Source organism: Motacilla alba, chromosome 9, assembly GCF_015832195.1.
Source record: "Motacilla alba alba isolate MOTALB_02 chromosome 9, Motacilla_alba_V1.0_pri, whole genome shotgun sequence".
NCBI classification, from domain to species: Eukaryota; Metazoa; Chordata; class Aves; order Passeriformes; family Motacillidae; genus Motacilla; species Motacilla alba.
In genome coordinates, this window is record NC_052024.1 from 3956193 (window position 1) to 3980409 (window position 24217).

The window sequence follows — 24217 nt, forward strand, 5'->3', positions numbered from 1 at the left end:
AGCAGAGTCGCTCTATCGTGATGCAGCCTCTTTCACACCACAAAATAGGATGCTTGTGCATCATGAAATCCAAAATGGACACAGAGAGGAGTCAGAAAAGATAACAATGGCTGACACGGGAAGAATTCAAAACTTCCAACAATCATTCCTCTTTTAGAAGAGCAGAGAATTTAAAGAAGGTTGCCTTCAACTCAGGACATTAAAGGCTTCCAAGAGCAAAGCTCAAACTCTTTAGTACTCTGAAGAGAAGGAAGCATTAGAATAAATGAAAAAATATAAAGATATATGGGAAAAGAACAGATTTGACACTTGACTGCTACAAAAGCCAATACTAGCAGTGCAGGAAACCCCTGAAAGCAAGCACTGCCCAAGGCCAGACATGGAGAGGCATAAGAAGGCTCCAATCTTTTAATGCCTAGACGCACATCAAGAAGTGGCCTCCTACTTCCACCCCTAAAAACCAGATGGTCAGAGAAGATTAATTCATGCAGCATTGGCATTTTGGAGCAAGCTGCTACCCCCAAGCCAGGATCTAAAGTCTGCAGACCCTGTATGTTGACAGCAAAGGTTCACATCCAAGAACTACCACGGGACTTGTTCACATAAAGCTTGGTCATACAGCAGGTTCAAGCAGGACACTGCTGAGGGAATAGAGTACAGAAGAAACAGTTTTTCTACAACATACCAGGTCCTCGATGATCTCCTGGATGCGTTTCTTGGCTGCCTCCACGCAGTCCTTGGCTCCCTTGAGGGTGACTTTATCGCTCTGGGTGCCGGAGCGCGGGAAGCTGACCATCACACCACCATATTCATCCGCAATCTCACGGAGAACTTGGCCACGACGGATGACAAAGTGACGGTGGTGCTTGGGGTCAACCACCATGGAGTCTTCAACCACATTATCCTGCCAACACACAACAGCCAGTCAGCCCCACCTGTCCTGGTGATAGGCCTGAGATGGCTGCACTCAACAGCAATCAGCTTACAACCTCACTCCAAGGTAAGGAAGGATCTTCCTGAGCTCCCAAGAAGGACAGCAAATGGTTTTAGGACAAGCAGGTCCTTCATGCTGACTCATTACAACTTGCAATAGTGAGAGGCAAGAAAGTAGAAAAAGTTCATACCAAGTTTTTGATGAGGGCCTCCAGCTCCTTCTGTGCCTCTTTGACAGCCTCCTCTGTTCCCATGATAGTGATCAGTTCCTGATCTTTGTCCTCAGAGGTGGGGAAGATGATGCGGGCCCCCGTGTTGTCTCGCACCTTACGGATGTTGCCGCCACCCTTACCGATAAGGAATTTGTGGTACTCTGGCTTTGCACGGAGGTCCACAGTATAACTCTTTGTTTGCTGAAAGGAGCCAGAGACCCGTGGAACATGTCAGTATATAGAAAATACCACCAGCACCAACAGTCAGCATGTAGATATCTTACCTGCACCCACATGCAGAGTGCTGCAAAAGCAAGGTAGACGCAGCACACTGCTGAAAGTATGTCTTAAATTAAAAACACTAACCCAAAGACGTTCTCAGGGCCAAAAAAATAACTGTACACTCAGCATGACCAATGAGAACGTGAGCAGACTTTCCCAGAAGGGTCTGACCTGCACAAAAGGCAACACAATAATTTGCTAACTGTTGCAAGCCAGGCTCCCAGAGGCAACCAACCAATTCCCAGGGAGAACATGGTCACATGCTGATCCTAGAAAGCTTGCTATTAAAATGACCAGTCAGTCAGCCACAACAACAGAGCAAGGTCTTGTAACCAAAAGCTCTCAAATCTGAATATATGCAGTGAAATGGAAGAACTGGAGTTGAAATGCAGAGATCAAGAAAATAGTGAAGGGGATCCACAGAGTAAAGTGTTTCAGAGAAGTGCAGATACCCAAGAACATTCAAACCATAGAAGCAGGGAGCCTTATCTCTGAGTGTATCAGTCTGGCCAGAGATGCATTACAGACAGTTCTTCTGCCCGTGAGAGAAGAACTCCTTGTCCAAGGATGGAAGAACTGCTTTCTTTCAATCATCCAAACTGTACTCAAATCCCTCAAGAGGATTTGTTCTATTGATGCCAAAGGCTTCCATGCAGACAGAGGGAATCACTTCAACCTCCAAAAACAAACAGCTGATCAAACCAACCTGCTCCTTTCCCTGTAAGGCAAGGCTCACCTTCTCCTCTGCCAGATGTAGCAGCTGTTTCTTGGCCTTCTCCACATCCTGGGCTGGGCCCCTGATGGTCACGGTATCACTGCCAGAGCCCTCTGTGGGGAAGTGGATGTGGACTCCACCACATTCCTCCATGATGGAGCGGATGAAGCGGCCTTTGGCGCCAATGAGGGAATTGTGGAGTTTGGAAGGAATAGAGACCTCCACCTCCGTGATGTTGGCCTAAGTGAGGACAGTAGGGGATGTTAGTCAAGCTATAGCTATGTGTTTGCACAGACTCTGCTTGCCCCCTAACTCCCACATTGCCAGGAGCTTTGCAGAGCTGAGTGTGATAAATGCCTGGCCAGAGGGAATTGGGACTGGCCACTCCTAACACATGAGCAGACACAAACTTGGGTTGAAGAGTCAAGAACAGACTGACATTCATATTTGTCTCCCCCCAGCTGTGCTCCACTACAAGCACTTCTGTATTTGTATCTCCTGTAACTCCAATATTCATGTTTTCATGTCCCTAATCTGCCACAGGCCATTTGTTTCACTTACCAGTTCCTTTTGGATAGCCAAAATTCTGTGGCGAGCAGCCTCACAGTTTGCTTTTTTGCCCGTGATAACAATTGTCTCTGAGTTGCTGTTCTCAGCTGGGAGATCTATTTTGGTGTTGCTTTCTTCACGGATCTGCCACCAAAAAAAAAATCCCAGCAAAATCATTTGAGAGGTGTCCCATGTCAGAAAAAAAAGCCTTGGAGGTTTTATTTTGCATTACTAATGAGCAGGGGAGACCAGTGAATGAGATTTCACTGCAGGCAATCACCACAATGAGCAGCAAAGACAGGAAAGATATCTCACCTTCTTGATGTTGGCACCTCCTTTCCCTATGATGTTCTTGTGGAATTGTTTGAAGATGGGAACAGAAATAGAAAAGCTGTTTTCAACCTAAGAGAGAAAGAAAGGGAGAATTGAAGATTACACCATCCTGGCAAGTGAAACTCTATCCCAAGAACTCGATAAACAAGCTTCTGACAACAGGCTTAGACCCAAGGAATTCTTCATATGGGACACTTCCAAGAAAAAGCAAAGACATCTACCCTCTCCTATAGCTCTTAAATAACAGGTATTACTTGCCTGTCCCCATACACATAGAACCATGTCCACAGTTCCCTCATCTTGAGGTGTGTCAGCCCCAGCCACTACAGCTCTCCTCTATTCCAGGGTTATCCAGTCATGGAAGGGAGAATAGCAGATAGAAGTCTCCCTTACCAGGTCTGCCACCATCTTCTGCATGTACTTGGTGCACTTCTCCACCTCGTTTTTGGGACCTCTGAGTTGGACAATGTCGCTCTTGTGTGCAGGGTCTGGGAAGTTGATGATAACCTGCAGGAAACAATCACTTAGGGTCAACTCAAACAAATACAATGATTGTCGTGTCAGACATGAGCAAAGGTTGGGGGGATCCTGCACATCTCCTTTGCCATCTGGAAGCAGGTAACCATGTCAGCAGTTTCTGGCCAGAAGAACCACCTTCTCACATGTATTAGATGTATGAGCAGACACAGAGCAGTTAGATATTTCTCATACTCACAGAGACGCTACATTTATGACTTTACTGATCATGTGTCTATTACCCATGTAGGAAATATGCCCTCTGAATCCCTCATGTCCTAGAAAGCCTTACCTCTGGGAATTTCTCCCGGATTTCCCGGATCCGCTCGCCCTTCTGCCCAATGATGGTCCGGTGGAATTTCTGCTCAATGATTAGGTCCTTGGTGCGTTCATTTTCCTGTGGAGAACACAGTTTACAAGGAGTGTTCAGCAGGAGAGCCTCATAACTGTCATTTCCAGTTTGCTGCCTGACAGCTTACTTGTCATCAATGTTTTTCCTCGAGATAGAATTCCCTCTGGACTGACAGAGAAGGGGATCCAAGAGAATAGAGGAACTTGAACTTGTCATGAGATCCAAGTGCTCAGTGGGCCAGGGGCACACACCTCTACCAGAAGGTTGCTAGGGAACACGAGAGCTCAAACCCCGTGGCCTCCCAGGCATCCCATCCCACTAACCATACGGGAAGCGAGTTCCAGCAGCTCTTTCTTGGCCTGTTGGACCCCCTGTGGGTCTCCTTCAATTCTGATCAGGTTGCTCTTCTCATTGTCCGGGGGAATGCGCACAGACACCTTGTAGAGGTCCTTAATCCTGTTAACTGCAAGGCAAGGGCAGTGGTGACACACTCTGCTAGGGCACGATTTGGAAGCAAAGACACCTTGACTAGACACTTTAAGAAGTACATCAGCCTCTGAGAGAAGGCCAGAGGGATGGAGCTGAATCAGGGGAAAGTGCCTCTTCACCCTGGGGTTCAGCAAGAGCAGATCTATGCTACACAGGAATCTGTACAATTAAATACTATGGCATCTAGAGGCAATAGTTCACTTGCCAAAGCAAGGCATCTGTTTCTTCCCCAGACACCACCATATTTAGACTAGAAGATACTCATTCATTTCCAATCCCAAATTCTTTTTTGGGGAGAAACTCACCATGCAGATTTCTACCCCCACAACTGAGTTCTAAAATGAACTTCACATAGACCAACTTGAAAAAAAGAAAAAAAAAGACAATTTTCCAACCTCCCCAAAACACAAAAATTCTGCCAGGACACATCTGTTCAACTTTCCAAGACATTAAAGCCATCCCAAGGCCTCACTGCCCATTAATCTTCTTGTGCCAACCTCACTCCAGAAGGGCAGAAGCAATGTAAAGGAGGCAGCACCCTGGCTGAGTTGCAGAGCCACGATATGATAGGCTGATCACAGAGAGTCTGAGTACAGGAAGGATAAGAAAGGCACCCCACTTACTGTTAGCTCCGTTCTTGCCAATGAGGTGTCGGTGGAATTTGTGGTCAACGTTGATTTCTGCATAATCCATCCGGTTGATCTGCAAAGAATTGTACAGGGCTAGGCAGGGCAGGCCCCCTCTGCTGCTGCCTGTGCCCACTGCCAGAGCAGGCACTGACTCCAGCTGCCAGCTACAAGCACTCCTCCTGCTAGTGAGCAGAGCAGAACACTCCTCTGCTTTGAGCTGAGAGCACCATGCTTGTGAAACATTTAAAGGGACTTAAACACCTCTCCAGCTGCGACTGAAAGAGAATCTTTCATTCTCTACATCAAAAGACTAAAGATGTGCTCATGATTTTTTAAGAAAAGCTTCATAACCAAGGTTTTTTTCACCTGCCACACAACTTGCCTCCTGGAAGTTCTGTTAAGCCTCTGAAGATACCCACAGACATGAAATACACTTCATCTCTGTTCTGTTTCCCCACCTTTCCCCACTTTCTTCTTATACACTAGAACTAGCACCAGCAACTTACCAGATCCTTAACCATGACTTCAATCTGCTCCTGAGCCACATTCACATCTTCTGTAGGTCCTTCCAAAGTGATTTTGTCTTCTCCTTCAGTGAATTCGATGTGAACCTTGACACATAAGGCAAGGAAAACAGTAAGAATTTTCCAAGACACAAGCCAGGTCAATGCTGTCAGTCAGGCCTACACCATCAATCCCTTCCACTAAGGGTACACATGATTTCTGAAGTAGGCAACATATAATTTTGGCCATATTGGTGTCTAGAGCATAAAGTTTTGGTGCTGTCCTGGAGTCTGCAAGGACTTTGGAGAAGTTCCTCACCTAGCCTTTCTCCAGACACCATCTAGCTCACGAGGGAGAAGTCTCACTTCATTTCAGGGAGAAGTCAGCATTTCCAGTCTCCTACTACATCAATTCTCCAAATACTAACACATAAAGCTTCCTTTGAAGGACTCAACACTTGAAAGTAACAGGATGGGAAATGTTCAAGGCAGTAGAATTTGGAAGTTCCCCTGAATATTATAAGATCTGTGTCATTTCCTCCCTGGTTTCATCCATTCCAGAATACATTTCTCTCTCTACAAAGAGTGAGCTGGATTAAACCACATTCTACTTCAACTGGTGCTAAGCTAATAGTTCATCCATACCTTTGGCATCTGCTGAGTTATTTTGGCCAGGTTTTGTCCTTTCTTTCCAATGATGAAACGATGAAGCCAAGAGGGGGCTGAGACCGAGGAGACGGTAAAACTGTTGGCCTGAGAGACAGAGAAGCTGTTTGATGGACAGACTGGAAGAGGCCTTCACCAAAATTCACTTCCAATTCCTATGCTGCACCCTTGTTATTGAGCTCTAAGCTGCATCTCTGACAGCCTGACAGAGATCACCCCCCTCCACCTGTCAGTGCCCAGGGATGTATCTTTGTGGGGCTTTCAAAGGAGCCTGGCCCATCCCATCAATACCTTTGCATAGACTTCAGTCAATGCTTGCCCAAGCTTTTCAGGCTCGCCTCGCAGTATCACCGTCTCCGAGCTACTGTCAGTGGGTGGGATCTCGACAGAGACTCCAGTTTTCTCCAAGATCTCCTGCAGGGAATTACCCTTGGGGCCGATGACATACTTGTGCTGGGACTTCTTCACCTCCACAGCGATGGTAGTAGTCTTCTTTTTCTGTAGGAGCAGAGGCACTGGAGCATCAATCACAAGGGAGCAGGGAAGGACAAAAGTGAAAGGAAGAGACACAAGATGCAGTGAAGCTCAGCACCCAAGAAAGATCAAAGCAAAGGTGAGCACGGGAGTTCTGTGGTACCCTAGCATCTTTGGGACCTGCCTATGGAAAGCCCTATTCTCAAAAATTGACAGGTGAAATACAAAAATTCTGTTTAAGCTCCCTGGGACACTACATGGAAGAGACCACATACACACCCCTGCCCTTGCACAATGCCCAGCTGTCCCCAGGCAGTGCTGTAATGCAACACCACGCTCTAAGCTGATTATCTGTGTTGAAATTCAGAGTGGTACAAATGCAGACGTAACTATGAGGAAAAACAGACTAACAACCCACAACAAGGATATTCACAGTGACGCCAGCAATGGAAAATAAACTGAAGTGAAATTTACTTTTCAGCAACTTCTACTCATGTAACAATTTTGATACTGTCAGTTGGCCACACTGTAGCCTTCACACTTCCCTCCTTCTTTTGCAGCACCTGTGAAAACACGCACCCAGAGAGCTCTTTGCGGTCTGCTAATTTCCATTACACAAAAAAGCAGGAGATCTGTCACCTCCCTGGCAGAATCACCCCAAGCCCCACTCTGCTGAGCAAGGAAATGGTAAGACCCACGTCCATGTACTGCAAGGGCTGCTGAGCAAGAGCTGACACGAGGCGTATGCAACTGAGGGATGCACAGAAGTAGTAGAACAAGAAGGGAAGAGGGGCTGTGAGCAGGTGGGGGGAAAGATGGGAAGCTCTAGGGACCATCCATACCTTCTCCTCATAGATCTTCTTAACACGAGCCACAGCCTGGGCCAGCTGTTCCTTTTCCCCTGTGAAGACTATCTCTGTCTTGTTAACGCTGGGCGGAGGAATGTTGATGCGTGTCCCTGTCTCCTGCATGAGCTCACTCACCAGCTTGTTGTAAGGGCCAGCGATGAAGGGATGGTACACTTTCTCCACATCCAGCCGCTCCACGGCACGCTTATCCTACAAGAATCCAGAACAGCCCTCAGTGGAAACTGTTGTTGATATCACCACCTCTGCCACATACAGCTGAATTCCCAGCTGTCTTGCTTGACACTCTAGCCCAAGCACCTTTTCCAATTTGGAGGTTCCATCTCTTTCCATCTACAAACACTGCTGTTCCAAATTTATGATATTCGCCTCTAATCTCCTGTCTTATCTCAGCTGGCATCTAATATGGCTCACTTCAAAATATGAAAAGCGCTTATCTGACTTCAGAGATGGACAAAAGGGACAAGCAGAAGGTGCAGAACCTGGAAGCAGTGCTCAAACAGGCAGTGGAATGCTATACATCTCTGTTCAGACTAACAGTGTTACCACCGGCTGTGGCCATGGTGGCTACAAACATCTAATATGCAATGGAGAACCAAAATGGCCGTTCAGATAATGACACGAGAGAGATCACAGGACTGAAGTACCTGCTCAGCAGAGATAAGCAAGATCTCGTGTCGGGCCTTTTCAATCCCTTCCTTAGTGCCAGTGATCTTGATCTGGTTGCTGGGGTCATCTGGGCGGGGGATCTGGATCTTGGTAGCGGTTTTGAGCTCCAGGTCCTGCAGCTTCTCACCATTCTTTCCAATGACGAAACGGTGGTGCTCCTTGGGGATGGCAACTGTCGCTGAAGCCTGCAATACAAAGGCCAAGCATCTGTGAGAGCCCCTGCCTGTACAGGGAAAGCTTTTCAGATGCTGCTTAGTGCTACAACTCAGGAGTTAACAATGCCTTCCAGCACATCCATCTAGCACAAGATTGACACTATGCCAGAGGAGTTGACTTAAAGTGCCTGTATTCCAGGAGTCTAAACCCCACTGTTCCCTAAAAAGCCTTCTCTTTTCCCAGGATCAATACTCTGAACAAGCAAAAGCCTTCAGGCTTTTGAGGAGGTGTCTATGCCCCACTGTCTCACAGTCTCTCAGCACCAGAGAGCAACTGGGATGACAGCTCTGGGGTAGAGTTTATCTGAACTCTGATATCTGCTGCCAAGGCTACAGAGAAGAAGACACAGCCTGACTCCTAGGAAACTGAAATTCAACACCAGAAACTTATTCCAGCAGGCAGACAGCTCATCTATGCTTACCATTACTGAGTGCTAAGGTGTCTTCAAAGCAGCACACACTGCTTCAGGGACTGCTTTTCTCTTGAAAAAGAGGGGTCCCTAGAATTGTTCTCAATCTAGCATTAAAGGGCTGGCTTGTAACAGGGATTCCTGACTTCTACCCTTCTCAATGAGTTTTTACTGACCTGAGAGCTTAGGATTGCTACTATGCTCCTGATCCCAGTGAATATGTAACTATTAATGAACTAGGCCCTTACAATTCAAGCCACAATGGAAAAAGAAATAAATCAAATCAAAAACAGATCACTTGGTGTGACTCTTCAACTTCCTGTCCACATAGTGATGCCAGCCAAGCCTAGGAGAAGTTGCAATACAGACACACCTTTCAGACCTGGGGCCAAGTAGGAGGGATATCTGAGGACAGCGGGGCATGGATCTGTGGTAGCACAGCCTAAACTATTTTTTCAGGTACACATTATGTAGAGTTTGTCCCTTTTTTGTCCCTCTGGCAGGGTATGGCACATGGGCTGAACAGCACTGAGCAGACATGGTATTAACTACTGCATTAACTACCTTGGACATTACACTTAAAACCACATCATGACACCTGGCTGTGATGGATCTCAATGAGAAGTACCATTTTGATAATGAACTCAAGAACCTGGAAGTAAGAAATCAAAATGCAGAGGACTGAAAGGAGAAGCAACTGAAACAAGGAGTCTGTAATTACTTACCAATGGGTCTCAAGTTACACAACTCAGAACCCCAATCTTAAACTTCCAGCATTTGGCAGAACTTCCTTTTCTCTATTTTTCTTTCTCCCATCCCTCCACATTCTTCTCTGAAGGACTTCAGAGAAAGCACCATTCTGCTCTCAGGCACTATGAATTTTTTTGTGAGGAGCCTGTACCCTGCCAGCACCAGCACCTCAGCACAAAGTCACAGGTTGAAGACTCCACCCTTCGTGCAACACCATGGCCTGTAATTAGCTTTGAACCCTATTTTAAGCCTCATTTCCATTCCAAATTGCCAACTGTATGCTTTGAAAATACATGGCAAAGCTGAATTAGTCATCTAATAACATCTCTTTGGCTTATAAGCACACACACCCAAGGGTCTGAAAGCATTCACGAGTCTTGGGGAAGAGCAAGGATCAAGTGAGAAACAGTTAGCTGCCCTCACCTGAGTCTGCAGTCGAGCAACAATTTCCTTCCGAGCCTTCATGACTGCTTCCAGCTTGCCAGAGACCATGATGGAAAGGCCCTGGTCCTTTGCGAGGGACAGCTCCAGGTGAGCTCCTGTCTTCTGCATGATGTCAAGGCAGATCTTGGCCTGCTCGCCTTCTCCAAACTGATTCATGTCCTTGTATTTCCTCTCCTCCAGCGGCACATGAAACACCTGCTCAGGCAGACACAAAAGAGAGCATAGCAAGCTGTCAGTGTGCTTTTGCCTGACAGTTCCTCTCTCTCTCATGGCTACACAGGACTTTGGTGGCAAGCTGACCTCCCAGGTTTGTGCAGCACATCAACCAGCTGGACCCAGGGAAGTGCAGGAGCACTTCAGCAGCCAGTCTGCCCCACACCAGGACTCTTCCTAAAGGGGGATTAGCAGTCACTACAGGAATTCTGCAATCCTCCCTTTGGGCCTGCTTCAGCTATTTGTGGGACAGGGATGCAGAGCTCCTTCTGGACAGTTTTCCAACACATCCCTCCCGTCCAGAGCAGTCCTAGCTCCCAGCTGCAGTACCAGGGTAAAATACAACAAAGAGGCTGACACACCAAGGATTTCATACTCCAAGGAATGCTTCACTTCACCTGCTTTGGGGAGTGGGGAAAAGACAGGAGATAAGACATCCACTCCCACCAACCTGAGTGATGACAGAAGCCTTTATTGGTCGAATTTTGCTCCAGGGACCAGCAGGTTCCTGGGCAGCTTCCAAACATGGTGCTTTCTCAGGGAGTGGAGGGAAGGCTTCCTTGTAGGTTGGAGGATCATTCTCTTCTTCAGAGTTTAAAGCTGTAACTGGAGTAAAGCAAATAGGGCAAATGAGTCACTTTCCCTGCAGAAATGCCCCTGTTCACAGGCAGAGCAATTGTAATTAGGCACCACTAACAAGGGAGAGCAAATGGCTTGTGCCCTGCTATTAATCCTATTACAACTATGCCTATGGGGCTGCCAAGTCTGGAGCACAACTGACATCAGCACAGCACAGACTGCAGTGGATGCCACAAACCACCAGCCTTGTCTGAGCTGGCACAAGGGGTGCAGGGAGTGAACAGCACCTTACTGCCAACTCTGTCAAGAGGAGCTCAATTAGGGGAAAACAGGCAGAGCTGAAAGAAGTGAAAGGACCTAAAGCTGCAGGTCAGAAGGGGATAAGACAAACACAAGCCCAGGAAAAAGGCAGAGAAGTACTATAGTTAGGGCAAAGTCTAGGGAAAGTCGGTATGCCTGTACATTATGTTCGACTCACTTGTGCACTGGGCCGTACCAAATGGGGCAGTTCACAGCTGGGAATGGATGCCAAAACCCACCACAGGGTCAGTTTGTATGGTTAGTGACCACCCCCAGCACCTGGCTGAGCAAGGGGTGGAAATGACAGCCCAGCACACTGATCCATGAGGCTCTCACGTAGCTCAGTGCCCCACTCTTGCATGTGCCCCATCCCAGAGCTGAGAGCACTGCCAGCCAAAACTCTCTGAAGTGTCCAGGCCCATCTCCTCACAGCCCTGCATTGTGCAGCGCCACCACTGTGCTGCTGGGGGTGGAAAGCTAGTCTAGCAAAACACCAATTTAGGAAAGGAAAACGCACACTTTTGGGGAACCAGACACATGGAGTGAGCTTGGGTAAGAGGTCTGTGCAGTCTGGATCGAGAGGCACATCACAGGAACTCACCTTTCACTTGCTGCTGGGCCAGGCCGCTGCGGTGTTCAGCAAAGCTCTCCTGGGTCAAAACTGCCACAGAGCTCATTGTCGACTTCCCACCCACACACAATCCGGGTATGCCACTGGAAGAGATGGAAGTGCAACAGTATTACCAACACCACCCAGGGTGAACAAAGTCCAGGAAGACAAAGTATATGTAACTGACACTCTTCCAGTCATCCTCTTGAAAAGCACCCCCAGGGCCCACCGGCTGCCTCATTTCCTTGTTGAAACAGACAGGAATTTCGGGGGGGATATTTCCTCCCTACACAGTGGTCACCAAAACCAGAGCTCCTCCTTAACAAGGCAGAGGATGTGTAACCTAAGAAGGTCACTGGAAGAGGGGACACCACAAATTTTTAAAGCATACTCTAATTAACTTAAAGCACAGCCTCATTAATCTATTAATTATTAATGGTGTGCAATTTTTACACGAGTATGTGAATGTCTGGACAGTCAGTCCAAGACCATCATGTACCTCTAGAGATAAAAGAGAAAGGACTCAGGAAGCTGCTTCCTCTTCATGGGAAACTTATTTAGACGCCTTACTTAGGGAGACACTCAGAAAGCCACGCTGACTAGCAAGCTCAGCAACAGCAAGATCTTTGGCTCCCCAAAATAAGAACTTACCAGCTAAATGGTCAGTAGCCAGAGAGTCCGTCCTGTAAGCTGCCTGTTTGTCAGCCTGCCAGCTTTTGCTGTAGAGAAAAAAAATTAAAATAAATAAATTAGGTCCAAGACAACAGAAAACATGACATCTCTGTTACTGTGACTTCCAACAGAGCACTGCCTGTACCCTTCAAAGCTGCACCTTACCCAAAACACTCTCATACCCAGCTGCATCTCCCCACACGCGACACCTGTCATATTTTACTAGCTCTGCAGGCAGCGCCACCCTCTACTCAAACTTCACAGCAGGAAGTCTGGAGTAGTTACTCTTTCACCACACTGGCTACAAGAGTAGCCATCCAATACCAGGCAAAAATATAGTCAATTAATAGCAGATGTTCAAAACATGAAATTTCAGGGTTGCAAGCAAGACCTTCTCTAGTCAGAAGAAACTAACAACCTGAAAACCTGCCAACAACACTGCCATCAGTCACAAGTTAGGAATGTAGTTCAGTGGAACTTGGGTGAATCAACACAGACATCCTCACAAACTAAGGCAAACACTCAGGGATCTATACACTCAGCTGCTGGGCAGTCCAGCTCTGCAATTTTTATTGCAACAAGATCATGCACCAAGCACTAAATTCTGTCTTCAGGCCTAAATCTGAAAGTTTGAAGAAGAAAATTTACACTGGTTTACATGGACTATTTTAAATGTGTACAAAAGGCAGGACAAAAAATACACTGCTGGGAAGGGATTTCCACGTCCTGAATCTGGATCTGCAGATTTACTGAAAAAGTGCTTAGGAATACAAGTGAAAATGTAAAATTCAGTACAGTACACACACTGTCAGCTGTACAATATCCACACCCAGAGTACCCCAGAGCTGGTCTGTGTGCTTCTGCAGAGCTTGCACTCTCCTAAAACCCAGTGCCTCTGCCTGTTCATGGGACAAGAGGCTCCTCTCCCACACACACCCTGTAGTGCTGCTTGGATCATCTTCTGTACAGCTTGATTGCTTTTCAGGACCTTCCAATACGTTAGAAAAGGCTCCCCAAACCAGGGCTACTCCTAAAAACAATGTTGCTGATGGGGTGTCTCACATTACGCTAGAGCTGTGATGCAGTACAGGAGGCTGATGGTGGCAGAAGGAGGGAAGAACAGAGAAAACTATGATGCAACAGAGTCATACAGGCCTGATCTGCACCTCAGCCAAGGCCATTGTTTTCCCCTACTTCAACATGCCTTGAGCAGGCAGAAGGCAGCAGAAACTGTGCTGTCAGAGCAATACAGCTAATGCTGCAATTAATCCAGGAATGAGGCAGCAGGTACTGGGACAGCCAGTCATGCTGCTGAAGTACAGCTGCTGCAGCAATGCAGATCTCTGCAAGGCATTGGCTGTGTACAGAAAGGGGGGCTAGCAACCTGATCTTGGAGAAATCTCCTTGCTGCCCATGATTACACCACAGTGTAAGACATGGTTACGTGTCCACGGTACACGCCTGTGCTGCTCAAGCTGCTGCAGATCCAAGGAAAGCAAGTTACTGCCATGGCACCTGTTCCAGACTATCCCACTAAGGCCTCCAGCCTCTTGGGTCACTAACGAGAGTGCCACCACCTCATGGCAAGCTCCAAATGAAGGCAGGAGGGAGAAGCATGCTAGACATCACAAACAGCTGTCGAGCTCTGGCTGCAGTCTTGCTAAAGGCACAGATGTGCTTATAACTCATTTCTCCAGAAAACACCACCTGGCTGATCTTGCATGTATTTTCCTCCTTAGAGGAGGAGGGTAAGGATAAGAAATCAGAAATCGAATACACACCCAATATAGCACCTACTTGAAAGACACAACCTCAAGGCACAGCTGCTGGTTTCACTGTGTACACACCAGCTGCACAGATCCTCCTTGCAGCCTCCACCTCAGAGAGCAGCCAGACATTCAATGCAAAATCAAAGGGCAGCGTTTATCCATATGAATTTCTGCTTCGTCACCCATACAAGAAGCTAAGAACAAATACTCCTCATCTCCAGCAATCCCAAGCATCTGGTATATTGTAGGCCTCAGGGATTCATCTCTGGCCAAAATCAGAGGCAACCATTAGAATGGTATTTAAAATGTAACATCAAAACCAGTAGTTCAAGCACTGCATTTGGATCTTACACCTCCTTGGCTTCCCACTTAGGTTTTGAAACTAAGGTTACAGCTACGTCATGCCAGCATGCAGCTGACTGGGTCAACAGGTCTCAAACTGCCTGGTTGATACACTGCCTGTAGTGCTGGCCTTGTGTGCCAAATAAAGTTACAGAAGTCTAGAGCACACTTCAATAAAGAGAATGAATTCTCAAATGAAGAGAATCATCCTAAAAATAACCTCCAGCAAGGGCCAGACCTAATCACACGGGAAACATTTGTATGAAGAGAAACAAAGGCAAAGTCATGAGTTACACTGCTAATACAATCAGTTCTTGTGGACGGAAACGTCAGTTACGTGTTATTTAGAAGTACACTTAATAAGAACATTATTACTTTGTTAATGGCATGCAGTGAGAACCACGCACAGCAACAGGGCTGGGCTGGTTGTGGTAGGCACTGTCCTCTGTCAAACGTGCCCTCTGTCAAACACGGGACAGGGCAAGCTCTTGGTTGATCCGTGGACACAGATGAAAATACTTGCTTTCTGGAAACCGACGGGCTCCCTCAGAGATTGGAGGCCCAGGCCAGTTTTGAGGGAATCACGCTGACAGACAGCTGCTGTGTGGCAGAACATAGTCTCCCTTCGTAGCGATTCCCGACTTAATGCATCACAGAGTGCAACACGACCGCAGCCCTGGCCGCGGGCAGCCCTGACCCATCCCCCCTGTTTACTCTTCCACTAGCGCCGGCCCCGCCACCGCGTCTGGCCCCGGACAGGAGGAGCCCTGTGGCGGCCCCGCCACCGAGGACGTGCACCCGGCCGCGTCCTGCTGGCCGGCCCGGTGGGGCAGGCGGAGATAGCGCCTCTCGGCGGGGCTGGGAGAGGGGCATCGCCGGGGGAGCCTCCCGCGGGGGGCTGTCTGTGCCCGGAGCCCACCCAGGCCCGCCCCGCCACCGTGAGCCTCGGGGCAGCGGCCCGGGGCCGCCTCTCCGCTTGGCCCCGCCGTGCCCGGCCGAGGGGCGGGGGAGCCGCCAGGCCCCGCGGGCCCGGCCGGGCGGGCGGCGCCGCCAGCGCCACCTCAGCACTGGCGGCACCGGGGGCGGGGCGGCGGGGCGGGGCGGCGCCCTTAAAGGGCCCGGCGGGCCCCGCTGTCACCGCGCCCCCCGCGGGGCCGAGCGGGAGGGGGCGGCGGGGGCGCGCCCAGCGCTCCGGGACCGTGCGGGAACGGGGTCGGGGCGCGGCCAGCGCCACGGGGCAGCTGCAGCCCCGGCTCCGGCAGCCCCAGCCCGCCGCGGCCCTGTGGGTTGCAGGCCGGGGGCGGCCACATCAGGCAAGCGGGGGGCAGGAACTCCCGCGGGGCCCAGTGACAACCTGGAGCGCGGCTCCGCGGCCGCCGGAACGCTGCCGGTGGCGGGTAGCGCGGCGGGCACGGCCAGCTCCGGGCCCGGCGCTGGCACCTCCCCCCGCCGACGGTGGCCAGAGCGCCCGTCCTTCTATAGCCACGGCAGGAGGGGAGCGCTCGGCCCCGCGGCAGGCTGGGCTGCCCGCCGCCGGCGCTCCGCGGGCTGACCGACACCGGACGAACGTTCGCCTCCGGCTGCTTTGGCTCCCATCGGAATCAAACCCTAAGACGGCCGGGAACGGCATAAAGCCGCCTCGGTCTGCGCCACTAACCCTCTCCCACCAACGACGGGATCCAAGCCGCGCCTCGGCCCGGCCCGGCCGCCCCCTTCCCGGGCAGCCGCGGGGCCCGGCCTCTCCATCTGCCCGGCCCCACACGCCGGCCGTACACGGCAGCTGCTGCCGGCCGGCACAGCCATGCCACCGCCGTCCGAGGCCGCGCCGCGGGGCCAGACTTTTCCCCACCTCCCGCCGCCGGATGCCCTCCCTCGCCGGACTTTGCCCTGCCCGGCCCGGCCGGCGGGAAGTTAGCGCGGACTTTCCAGGCAGCGCCGACACATCGGTGCCCTGGGGAGGATGCAAGGCCGCCTCGGGCCGGGCCAGGCCGGGCCTCCCCGCCAGCCTCCACGTCGGCGCCGCGGCCGCGGCGGAGGGGCCGCCCCCCGTCCCCCGTGACTCACTCCGGCCGGTGCCCGCTCGCCCGCCCTTCTGGAGAAACGAAGCGCTCCTGGGAGAACGGCGCGGCGCCCGCCCCGCCGCCTATATAGGCCGGGCCGCTGCCAATCCCCGGCCCGCACGTCAGCGGGACATGCCCCTTCCCGGCGGGGCCGGCCCGCCACGCGTGCCCTGCGCCGCCGGGGACGCCCCGCTGCGGCCGAGCGGCCCGGGAGCCTGCGGCTCTGCCGGCGGCCCCGCTCCCGCACGGCGAGGGAAGCGAGCCGCGGCTGGCTAGCGCCCGCTCTGCGCCCTCGGGACCGTGCCGCCGCCGGCGCCCCGGCTGATATCCGCGGTACAGGCCCTTGGCACCCTCCCTGCGGATTCACCGCGGAACGCGCCCCGACCGCAGCCCAGCGGCAGAGGGGGCTGGGGCTGCTGAAGCACCGAACTGCTCGCGGGCCCTTGCCTAGCCCCGCGACGGCCCCAGAGCTCAGGATTACCCACTTTGGGCAAGCCCGGTCTCATGCAGGGTTAGTGAGCAGTGGCTCATGAGGGCTCTGATCAGCCTGAAAACCACGGCTTAGAGAAGAGAGCGAACAGCTGGGGCTCCTGCTAGGTCCCGCGAGTGGAGAGGGACAACGAGGCCCCAGCCCCAAGAGGCCCCTCGATCCAGCTCCTGCTGCACAGACTGTCAGAGCAGCAGCTACCCTAAGTGAAGCTGCAGGCAGGCAGAGGGGGCAAGGTAAGAGCAAGAACACAAAAACAAACAAACAAACACCCCCCCCAAAAAAACCCAACAAAAAACCCACCCCTCTTCTTCTTCCAGTCTCTAATTTGGAAATGGGGAAGAGTGAAGGAGGAGAATGGCAAGCCAGCAAGCACACCATTCTCCTTTCCTGCACAGAGGATGTTTATTACTTTTTGCAAATAGATGTTTTTAATTATTCGCTCTGCACCCTCAGGGAACCAAGGAAAAAACTCTGTCCCATTTCCATCACTGTAAAAATACATCAAATTTGAACTGATTTTTGCATTAGCTCATTTTCCTACACAGCATTAATCTTTCTCATAATTCATAACTTACACTTAGGGATTGGTTTTCTCATTCCCACCTTGAGAGAGCACTCCCAGACCCTAGCAAACAAAACGAAAGCTGCTCTCTGGAGCTCTGACCACAAAAATCTGAGGTCTTTGGGTTAACTGCTTTTGAGTACACGCAGTAAATTTTAGAGATTTCATGCACTGTATTTATGGAAACATGGATGGTATTTAGCCTTTAGTAAAATTATTACTTATTAATAAACAAGAGTAGATTTCTCCAGTTCTCCTCTTTTTATCTTATGGCTGGGAGGACATCATCAAAGCACTTGAATTTTTTGACACAAACAATTTATAACTATAAATAAAGATACACTTGTGGGTGAAATCAGGAAGTTTGCTGAACAGAGAACAGTCATCAAGAATTGACACCATGCCCTGGCACCTCGGTGATCTATCTCCCCCAGCCCAGCCTCTCATCTCTGGGAGGATGCAGGAATACCACTCCAGGCACGGGGCTCTCCACAGAAAGGCAATGACCACTGCTGCCACGTCATACCTGCTGCAGGAGCTGGCTCTGGCTGCTCTGACACAAAGCACCTGGGCTGCGGATGCCACAAGCACCTCTGAGGCCCCCGAGCAGGCTGGTGCCTACCAAGGCATTTGGTGGTTCATGCAAAAGCAGAGCTCCAGGGACCTGGGCAAACCTCAGCACCTCCAGACTCTGGGCAGCAGCTGCAGTGCAGGGTGTTATAATTTGGGACTCAGAAGCTTGGTTAAGGTGCAGGATGCTTTTCAGGTGCTTTTGCTCCCTCTTGTTTATCTCCCCAGTGCAAAGCTCCTCACAACACTCTCACTTCCAATTAACTCTAACATGAGTAAGTACCACAATCCCCTGTGCCAGGGAACCAGAGAAGCATCACAACCTCCAGCCTACAGCATCTTAGCAAGGCACCAACATCGATCTCCCTCAACTCCACCTCATTATCTGGTTTAGCAGAGGCCCTCTGTGGGGACATGCCACCTTGTGCCTCTGGGGTAACAGCATGGCCCTCTCCTGCTTTCTCTATATAGTCCTGCTGAGCCACAGGTTGCCAGATCATTATGGATTTCTTGCTTCTATCACAGCTTCCTCTCCAGGTCTGCTTAAGAGGCAATCCTCCTCTGCCTGTTGCTCTTCCTTTATTTGTAGTTGCAAGTGGTTGGGAGGGAAGCCTGCCAGTCCCAGAAGCTACTGGAAGGCCTGGCGCACCACCCTCAAATAATGATTTCTGCTGAAGGAACATGTCACAGGCTGTTCTCCTTAGAGGAAGATCTTCCACAGGCAAAGAGGTGTGTGTACAGGGGGAAGAGCTCACCTTTCCTCCCACATTCAGTAAGTGCATAAGTGCAATATACTGTGCATGGACAAAAACACATTTAGAGGGTGCCAGGAGGTTTATTTCAACCTCCTGCTCCCACCAGCACATCGACCACACGTGTTCCATCCCATACCTTCTCTTCAATGAGGCTATGGAGCACGGGGAGAGAGGGGTTTGCAAGGATTGCTTCAGGTCTGTTCTGTCCACTTACTTGCCCAAGAATGCAGTCTCACATTAAAAAATAAATTTAAAATACACTTGTCATGGAGATGTGTGTAAAATGGCTCCTCTACAAGCCAGGCACAGGAATTTTTGGTATCTGAGGGGAATGGAGACACAAGAAGATACCCAACCCCTTGACAAACACTAACCTACAACTTTCAACTCTCCCTCAAGCAACCTGTATTTTGGCAGCATTACAATAGGCCCCAATTTAATGACTTGTTAGAATAAAGGAAAAAGAGAGCACCAAAGGGTGGCAGAAAGGGTAAAGGATTGGGCAGGGTGTAGTTTCCATGGCTTATCAGACTGGCAGCTCGTATCACCAGTCTGAGGGAGGACACAAATGGGACCAGCAAAAACATCAAACACACGGAGAGATAAAAGTAACACTGATCTGGTTTGGAGCTTGTTTTTTTGGAACATGTGTTCACCCATGTGAAGGCAAGGTTGAGGAGTTAAGAAGCTTTGCATGATCACTTCAGCCCAGAGCTCCTGGGGAAGGGAAAGGAAACTGCACCTTAAAGTACTGGAGCAATAAGGCTGGTCTTTCCTGGCACAAGTACCCTCGGCTGAGCTGGGATTTTGCAAAGCATTTCTTCTAGTCTATTCGTATTTTCTGTTGTTATAACAGAGTCCTATTTTTCCTGCCAGAAACCAAAAGCCTTATTTGGGAAGCAACCCAAGTATGTTCCAAAGAGTGTGTGCTGTGATTTTATTTCCTGTTAAATATAACTCCAGATTTCTAAAACTGTACAAATAAGCACCCTTTTTGTACTCTGGGTGCTTATCCCACACACTCAAGTCAGGGAACACCACAAAAGAGCTACCCCCTGAAAGCATCCATTTCAGCACATCCCTTGCCAGTGGCATTAAGAGAAAAGGGTTGGGGGTATACTTTGTATCACACTAGAAAAAGCAAGCAAAAGAGGATTCAGGATGCAAGGGCACTTGTATGGCAGAGAGTACTGAGGTTCCCAGCCAAAGCAGGATACGTGTCTCAGCTCCACAGCTATCGCCGTGGCTCGCCAAGGGATCTTCCAACAGAACATTTGCATTTCTACAGAAAATCTCAGTTAAACTCAAGTTAGGAGTCAAACTATATTGACAGTTCTGCTAGGAGAATAAAAATAGTTTCATCATAAGAAATGACTGAACACGAGTCCACATTGATTATGTCTCTGTGACTTTGAGACTAGTTTTTACTTATTTACCATGAGGAAGAAAAGTTTCAGGGGTGTGCAAATCAGACACCTATCTTCCCCATTCGCACATCAGTACTGGCAAGAAATGATTCTGTAGGCTAAATTCTGCCCCTTGGCTGTACTGAATGCAGCCCCACCACCTTCAGAGGCCCACTGTAAATACCCAGTTAGAGAACTGTAGGTAGAAAGAGAAAAGTCTACCCAAGCCTAGACACTAATCCCAGCTCCAACCACTTAGTGATACTGCGAAGAAGAGAGGGTGGTGGAAGGAAGATGAGTGAGTACGTGTTTGTCTCACACAGGATCTGGGTGGTATAAAATACAGGGTCCCAGGTGGGTGCAACACCATTTGCCCTTCTCCTGGTAGCCTACATTGTTTATTGAGGGCAACGTTCTTGCAGGAACAGAAGAGCTGACTTGATATTGAAGGAAAATGACAAACCTCAGCAGGGCTCTCGGGCAAATACGGCTCTTTAAAAGACTTATTTCATGGATGCTCTGACAATAAAATTATGCAACCATCAGCTAACAAAGAATATAGACACTGCCCTTCCTAGGCTATCTGCCAGGGTGCTCTATAACAAGGGGCATGCAGAATAGGTAGGAAGAACAGCAGCAACTTACTGGTGTGACAGAGTTCTAGTGGGAACAAGGAGCATCAGGCCTTCTGACTGCAGAGGGAGGAAAAGCTGCTGGCTTTACACAGGACACTGAGAAAATGAGATTTAATGGAAAAAAAAAAAAAACAACCAAAAAAATCCAGTAAAGAGACTCAAGTTCTGCTCTTAGATTTGCTGCAGATTTGGTGAATTGACCAGCAAAATTCTCTTGGTTGCCCTGGTTGTGTACACACACACAGAGCATCTTGATTTTCTCTGTGGACTTGTTATTTCATTTCAAATTGTTCAGAATGCTGTGGTCCTTGGATGTCAGGTGCTGTGACAAAACAAATGCCTTTTCAGAGATGAGGAAGGAAAAAAAAAAATCAATGGACAATTTAATAAAATCAATTTAAAAGCAAAGCAGAAGGAAACCACAGAGGATCAGTCTGAGTCTGCCCTTCCACTGTGAGAGAAATCTGATTTAACATAAACTTGGCTTTCAAGAACTTGCAAAGGAATAGAAACAAATTTCAGGTTCCTAGCCTTGGGGAGCAAATAAACATTTTCATGAGGAATAAACATGAGGGATAAAGTAAAATACAGTATTTTCCAGTTTCACAGTAACGCAAAACACTGTTTCGACTCAAAATGGAAAAAGTGATTCAGAAAGCAAAGATTCCAAATATATTGCCTGGAAAGTGGGAACAGCACAGAAATCACAGAAATTCAGAATATCTGGCAACATATAGAGGTCAGAGACTCTGTGGCCTGTTCAAAGCAGGGTCAGACCAGGGTATTCAGGGCTTTCCTCACTCAGGTCTTGAAAACCTTCTTAGCTGCACAAACTTTCTGGGCAACCTATTCCAATACCTGACTATCCTTACAGTGAAAAAAGGTTTCTTACTTGCAGTTAGAATTTCAATGTTGGCTTTTTATGCTAACCTGAACTTGCTTTTTAGTTTAAATTACCACCACACTGTGTGCTTATCACTCCCAGGTGCTTTCAGAGGGGTGCTGCAGCACTGCTTGCCATTCTACACTGCAGGAGAACAAAAATCTTCCACAACGAGAGCAGTGAGAGGTGCTTTCCAAAGTCTGCTAATATCCCAGTTACCCAAGAAATGAGGATTTTGGAGATACTGCAGAACAAAGCATGCACTATTTTTTTTTCTGTTCTTCAAATGGAAACTTTCAGTTTGCTCTCCTTTGGCTACTGGGTTGAAGTTCTTTTGTTTACCTTTCAGCGTCTCCTGACCTCTCTCCATTGGCCACTGCAATATAAAATGAACACGTGGCAATCTTTTTTAAAGAAATGCTGCCAGCAGCTCTCATCCACTCTACATCACCTAGCTTGAAAAGGCAAGGAATTTGCAAGCCCTAAACTTACCTTTTTCCACATTAACTGTCCTATACTTAGAAAATGTAAAGTCAACTATGTCCCTGAGCTCAAACCTGTCATCAGACCCACTAAGACCCTCCTCCAAGAACTCTTAAGCTGATGTTTCGCAGGGCAGAATTTAAGTACTTGCTTACAGAAGTTTATTAAAGATTAACAACGACCACTTCTTTTCATACTGATTGGATAAATAGATACAGAAAATAAAGAAAAAAAAAAAAGAACAGTGGCAAACTAAATGAAACCTCCCCAATGCCACTTTTCATGGGAGAAGCAGAAAAATTGCAACTTAAGCAAAAATGTAAACAGACATTTGGTTTTGTCCATTTCGTTTGGGTTACAGCTCTTTTTAATCTTGCTTAGCTACTTTGATTCAACGTATTATATAAAAAAACCTCAGCAAAGTTGTTCAAGGCTCCTTGAAAGATTTTAAAGATTCCTCAGTTCATAATGTTTATTGGATAACGAAGAGAAGAGAATGCCAGTGCTCCATTTTTATAAACTTCTATGTGCTCTGGTATGTTTTGCTCTGAATTCCAGTTTCCCAAGTCACACGGCTTCACGAGACTCTGAATATAATATAATTCTGTATATTTTATTTTTCTTTATTTCTATCTTTCAGTTGCAATAAGCAGCTTGAAATTACAACCCAGAAAGCGTTATTGTGACAAACAAAACACTTGAAAGAATAAAAGCCTGAAACTTGCAGGGAGGCTAGTGCTTTGTTTGGAGCAGGACAGAACTATTTAAAAATGAAAAAAACCCACCTTCAGTTTGGCAACAATTCCTCTGAAAAAGCATTAAAGTAAATATCTGATTCCAACTGCCACTTTGGAAAAGCAATGCTCGGACCCTCACTATTTAAGCACTGCCTTCCCTTTGTCCTATTCATAGCACATGCAACAGGGGCTCAGCATATCCACAGACAAGCACTAATTCCTAATCTCTACTAGGCCAAGCAAAAGGCTCTTCATGTGTTAGACAGAATTACATCACGGTGATCTAAACTGACAGTGAAAAACCCAGACAGTCTTCCCTTCCAAATTTGCAAGGCCACTCTAAGCCTGCTATGAAAGGAGAGAAAGACGGCTAGGGAGAATTCAGAGTAAAACTATTCCCCCTAATTGTTACAAATAATATTATTTTACAGTTAAAACCCCTTTTCATAACTGAATCATTCCCAGTTCTACTCTGCTCATCTTTGGGCTGAACTGGAACAGGACATGAACCATTTTGGGTACAATTTTTCTGTTTTGATACCTCACGCTGCTCAGTCCTCCACCCACTTGGAATGGTGTCCTGAGCAAGATGAATTTTCAAATAAAATAGAGGGGTAATGTTTCCTAAATTTGCAAGAACTTCTAACCTTCTATAAACTCACTGCTTGCTCTCATTTTACCCACAGCTATGCTGCAAGCAACCGAGCCGTCTACTCAGGATTTTAATATAATGAAACTATTTATAAGAGCAAGAGTTAAAAAATCACTTTTAAGCTTCTTCAATGCTACACAACCAGCTCTACTTTTAAGCAGTAGTCATACAACTTGCTCTTCTCCAGACATTCCAAGGGCCCTTGTAAGACCAAACACCTAAATCCCAGCACGCTGCACCAACTGCTGAAGTATTCACTCTGAAAACAAAGGCATATGCACTAGCAGGTCAACCATAACATATTCTCATTCCCACTCTCACCCTGCCTGCTCTGAGAGTTTTCTTTCCAGTTTTCATTTCAACTACTCCAGCACAGGTTTACATTCAACTTTATCACAGGCACAGAGATAACAGCAAACTTACTTTATCCTGAGCAATGGAAACTGCTGGGGTCTGCTGCACAAACAGCAGAACCCTGCTCTCCTCTTTCAC

At 48.4% G+C, this 24217-nt stretch overlaps 1 protein-coding gene across 3 annotated transcripts in view; it reads right to left on the bottom strand.

Moving 5' to 3' along the window:
- Window positions 1–24217, bottom strand: part of LOC119704345 (high density lipoprotein binding protein) — a 38973-nt gene that overhangs the window by 8317 nt on the left and 6439 nt on the right. Inside the window, exons 1-19 of one of the 3 annotated variants that reach the window (XM_038145420.1) lie at window positions 16557–16659; window positions 12361–12428; window positions 11701–11813; window positions 10672–10826; window positions 9987–10202; window positions 8167–8373; window positions 7496–7711; window positions 6471–6677; window positions 6159–6266; window positions 5517–5621; window positions 5005–5083; window positions 4216–4355; window positions 3833–3937; window positions 3418–3531; window positions 3007–3093; window positions 2704–2835; window positions 2164–2382; window positions 1125–1346; window positions 686–904 (exon numbers count right to left, since the gene is read on the bottom strand). In XM_038145420.1, coding sequence (XP_038001348.1) covers window positions 686–904; window positions 1125–1346; window positions 2164–2382; window positions 2704–2835; window positions 3007–3093; window positions 3418–3531; window positions 3833–3937; window positions 4216–4355; window positions 5005–5083; window positions 5517–5621; window positions 6159–6266; window positions 6471–6677; window positions 7496–7711; window positions 8167–8373; window positions 9987–10202; window positions 10672–10826; window positions 11701–11776 — 2607 coding nt within the window. In that variant the 5' untranslated portion in view covers window positions 11777–11813; window positions 12361–12428; window positions 16557–16659. Of the gene's footprint in view, window positions 1–685; window positions 905–1124; window positions 1347–2163; window positions 2383–2703; window positions 2836–3006; window positions 3094–3417; window positions 3532–3832; window positions 3938–4215; window positions 4356–5004; window positions 5084–5516; window positions 5622–6158; window positions 6267–6470; window positions 6678–7495; window positions 7712–8166; window positions 8374–9986; window positions 10203–10671; window positions 10827–11700; window positions 11814–12360; window positions 12429–16341; window positions 16504–16556; window positions 16660–24217 lie in introns of those variants that run through there. The other 2 variants (XM_038145421.1, XM_038145419.1) reach the window with 2 other exon arrangements.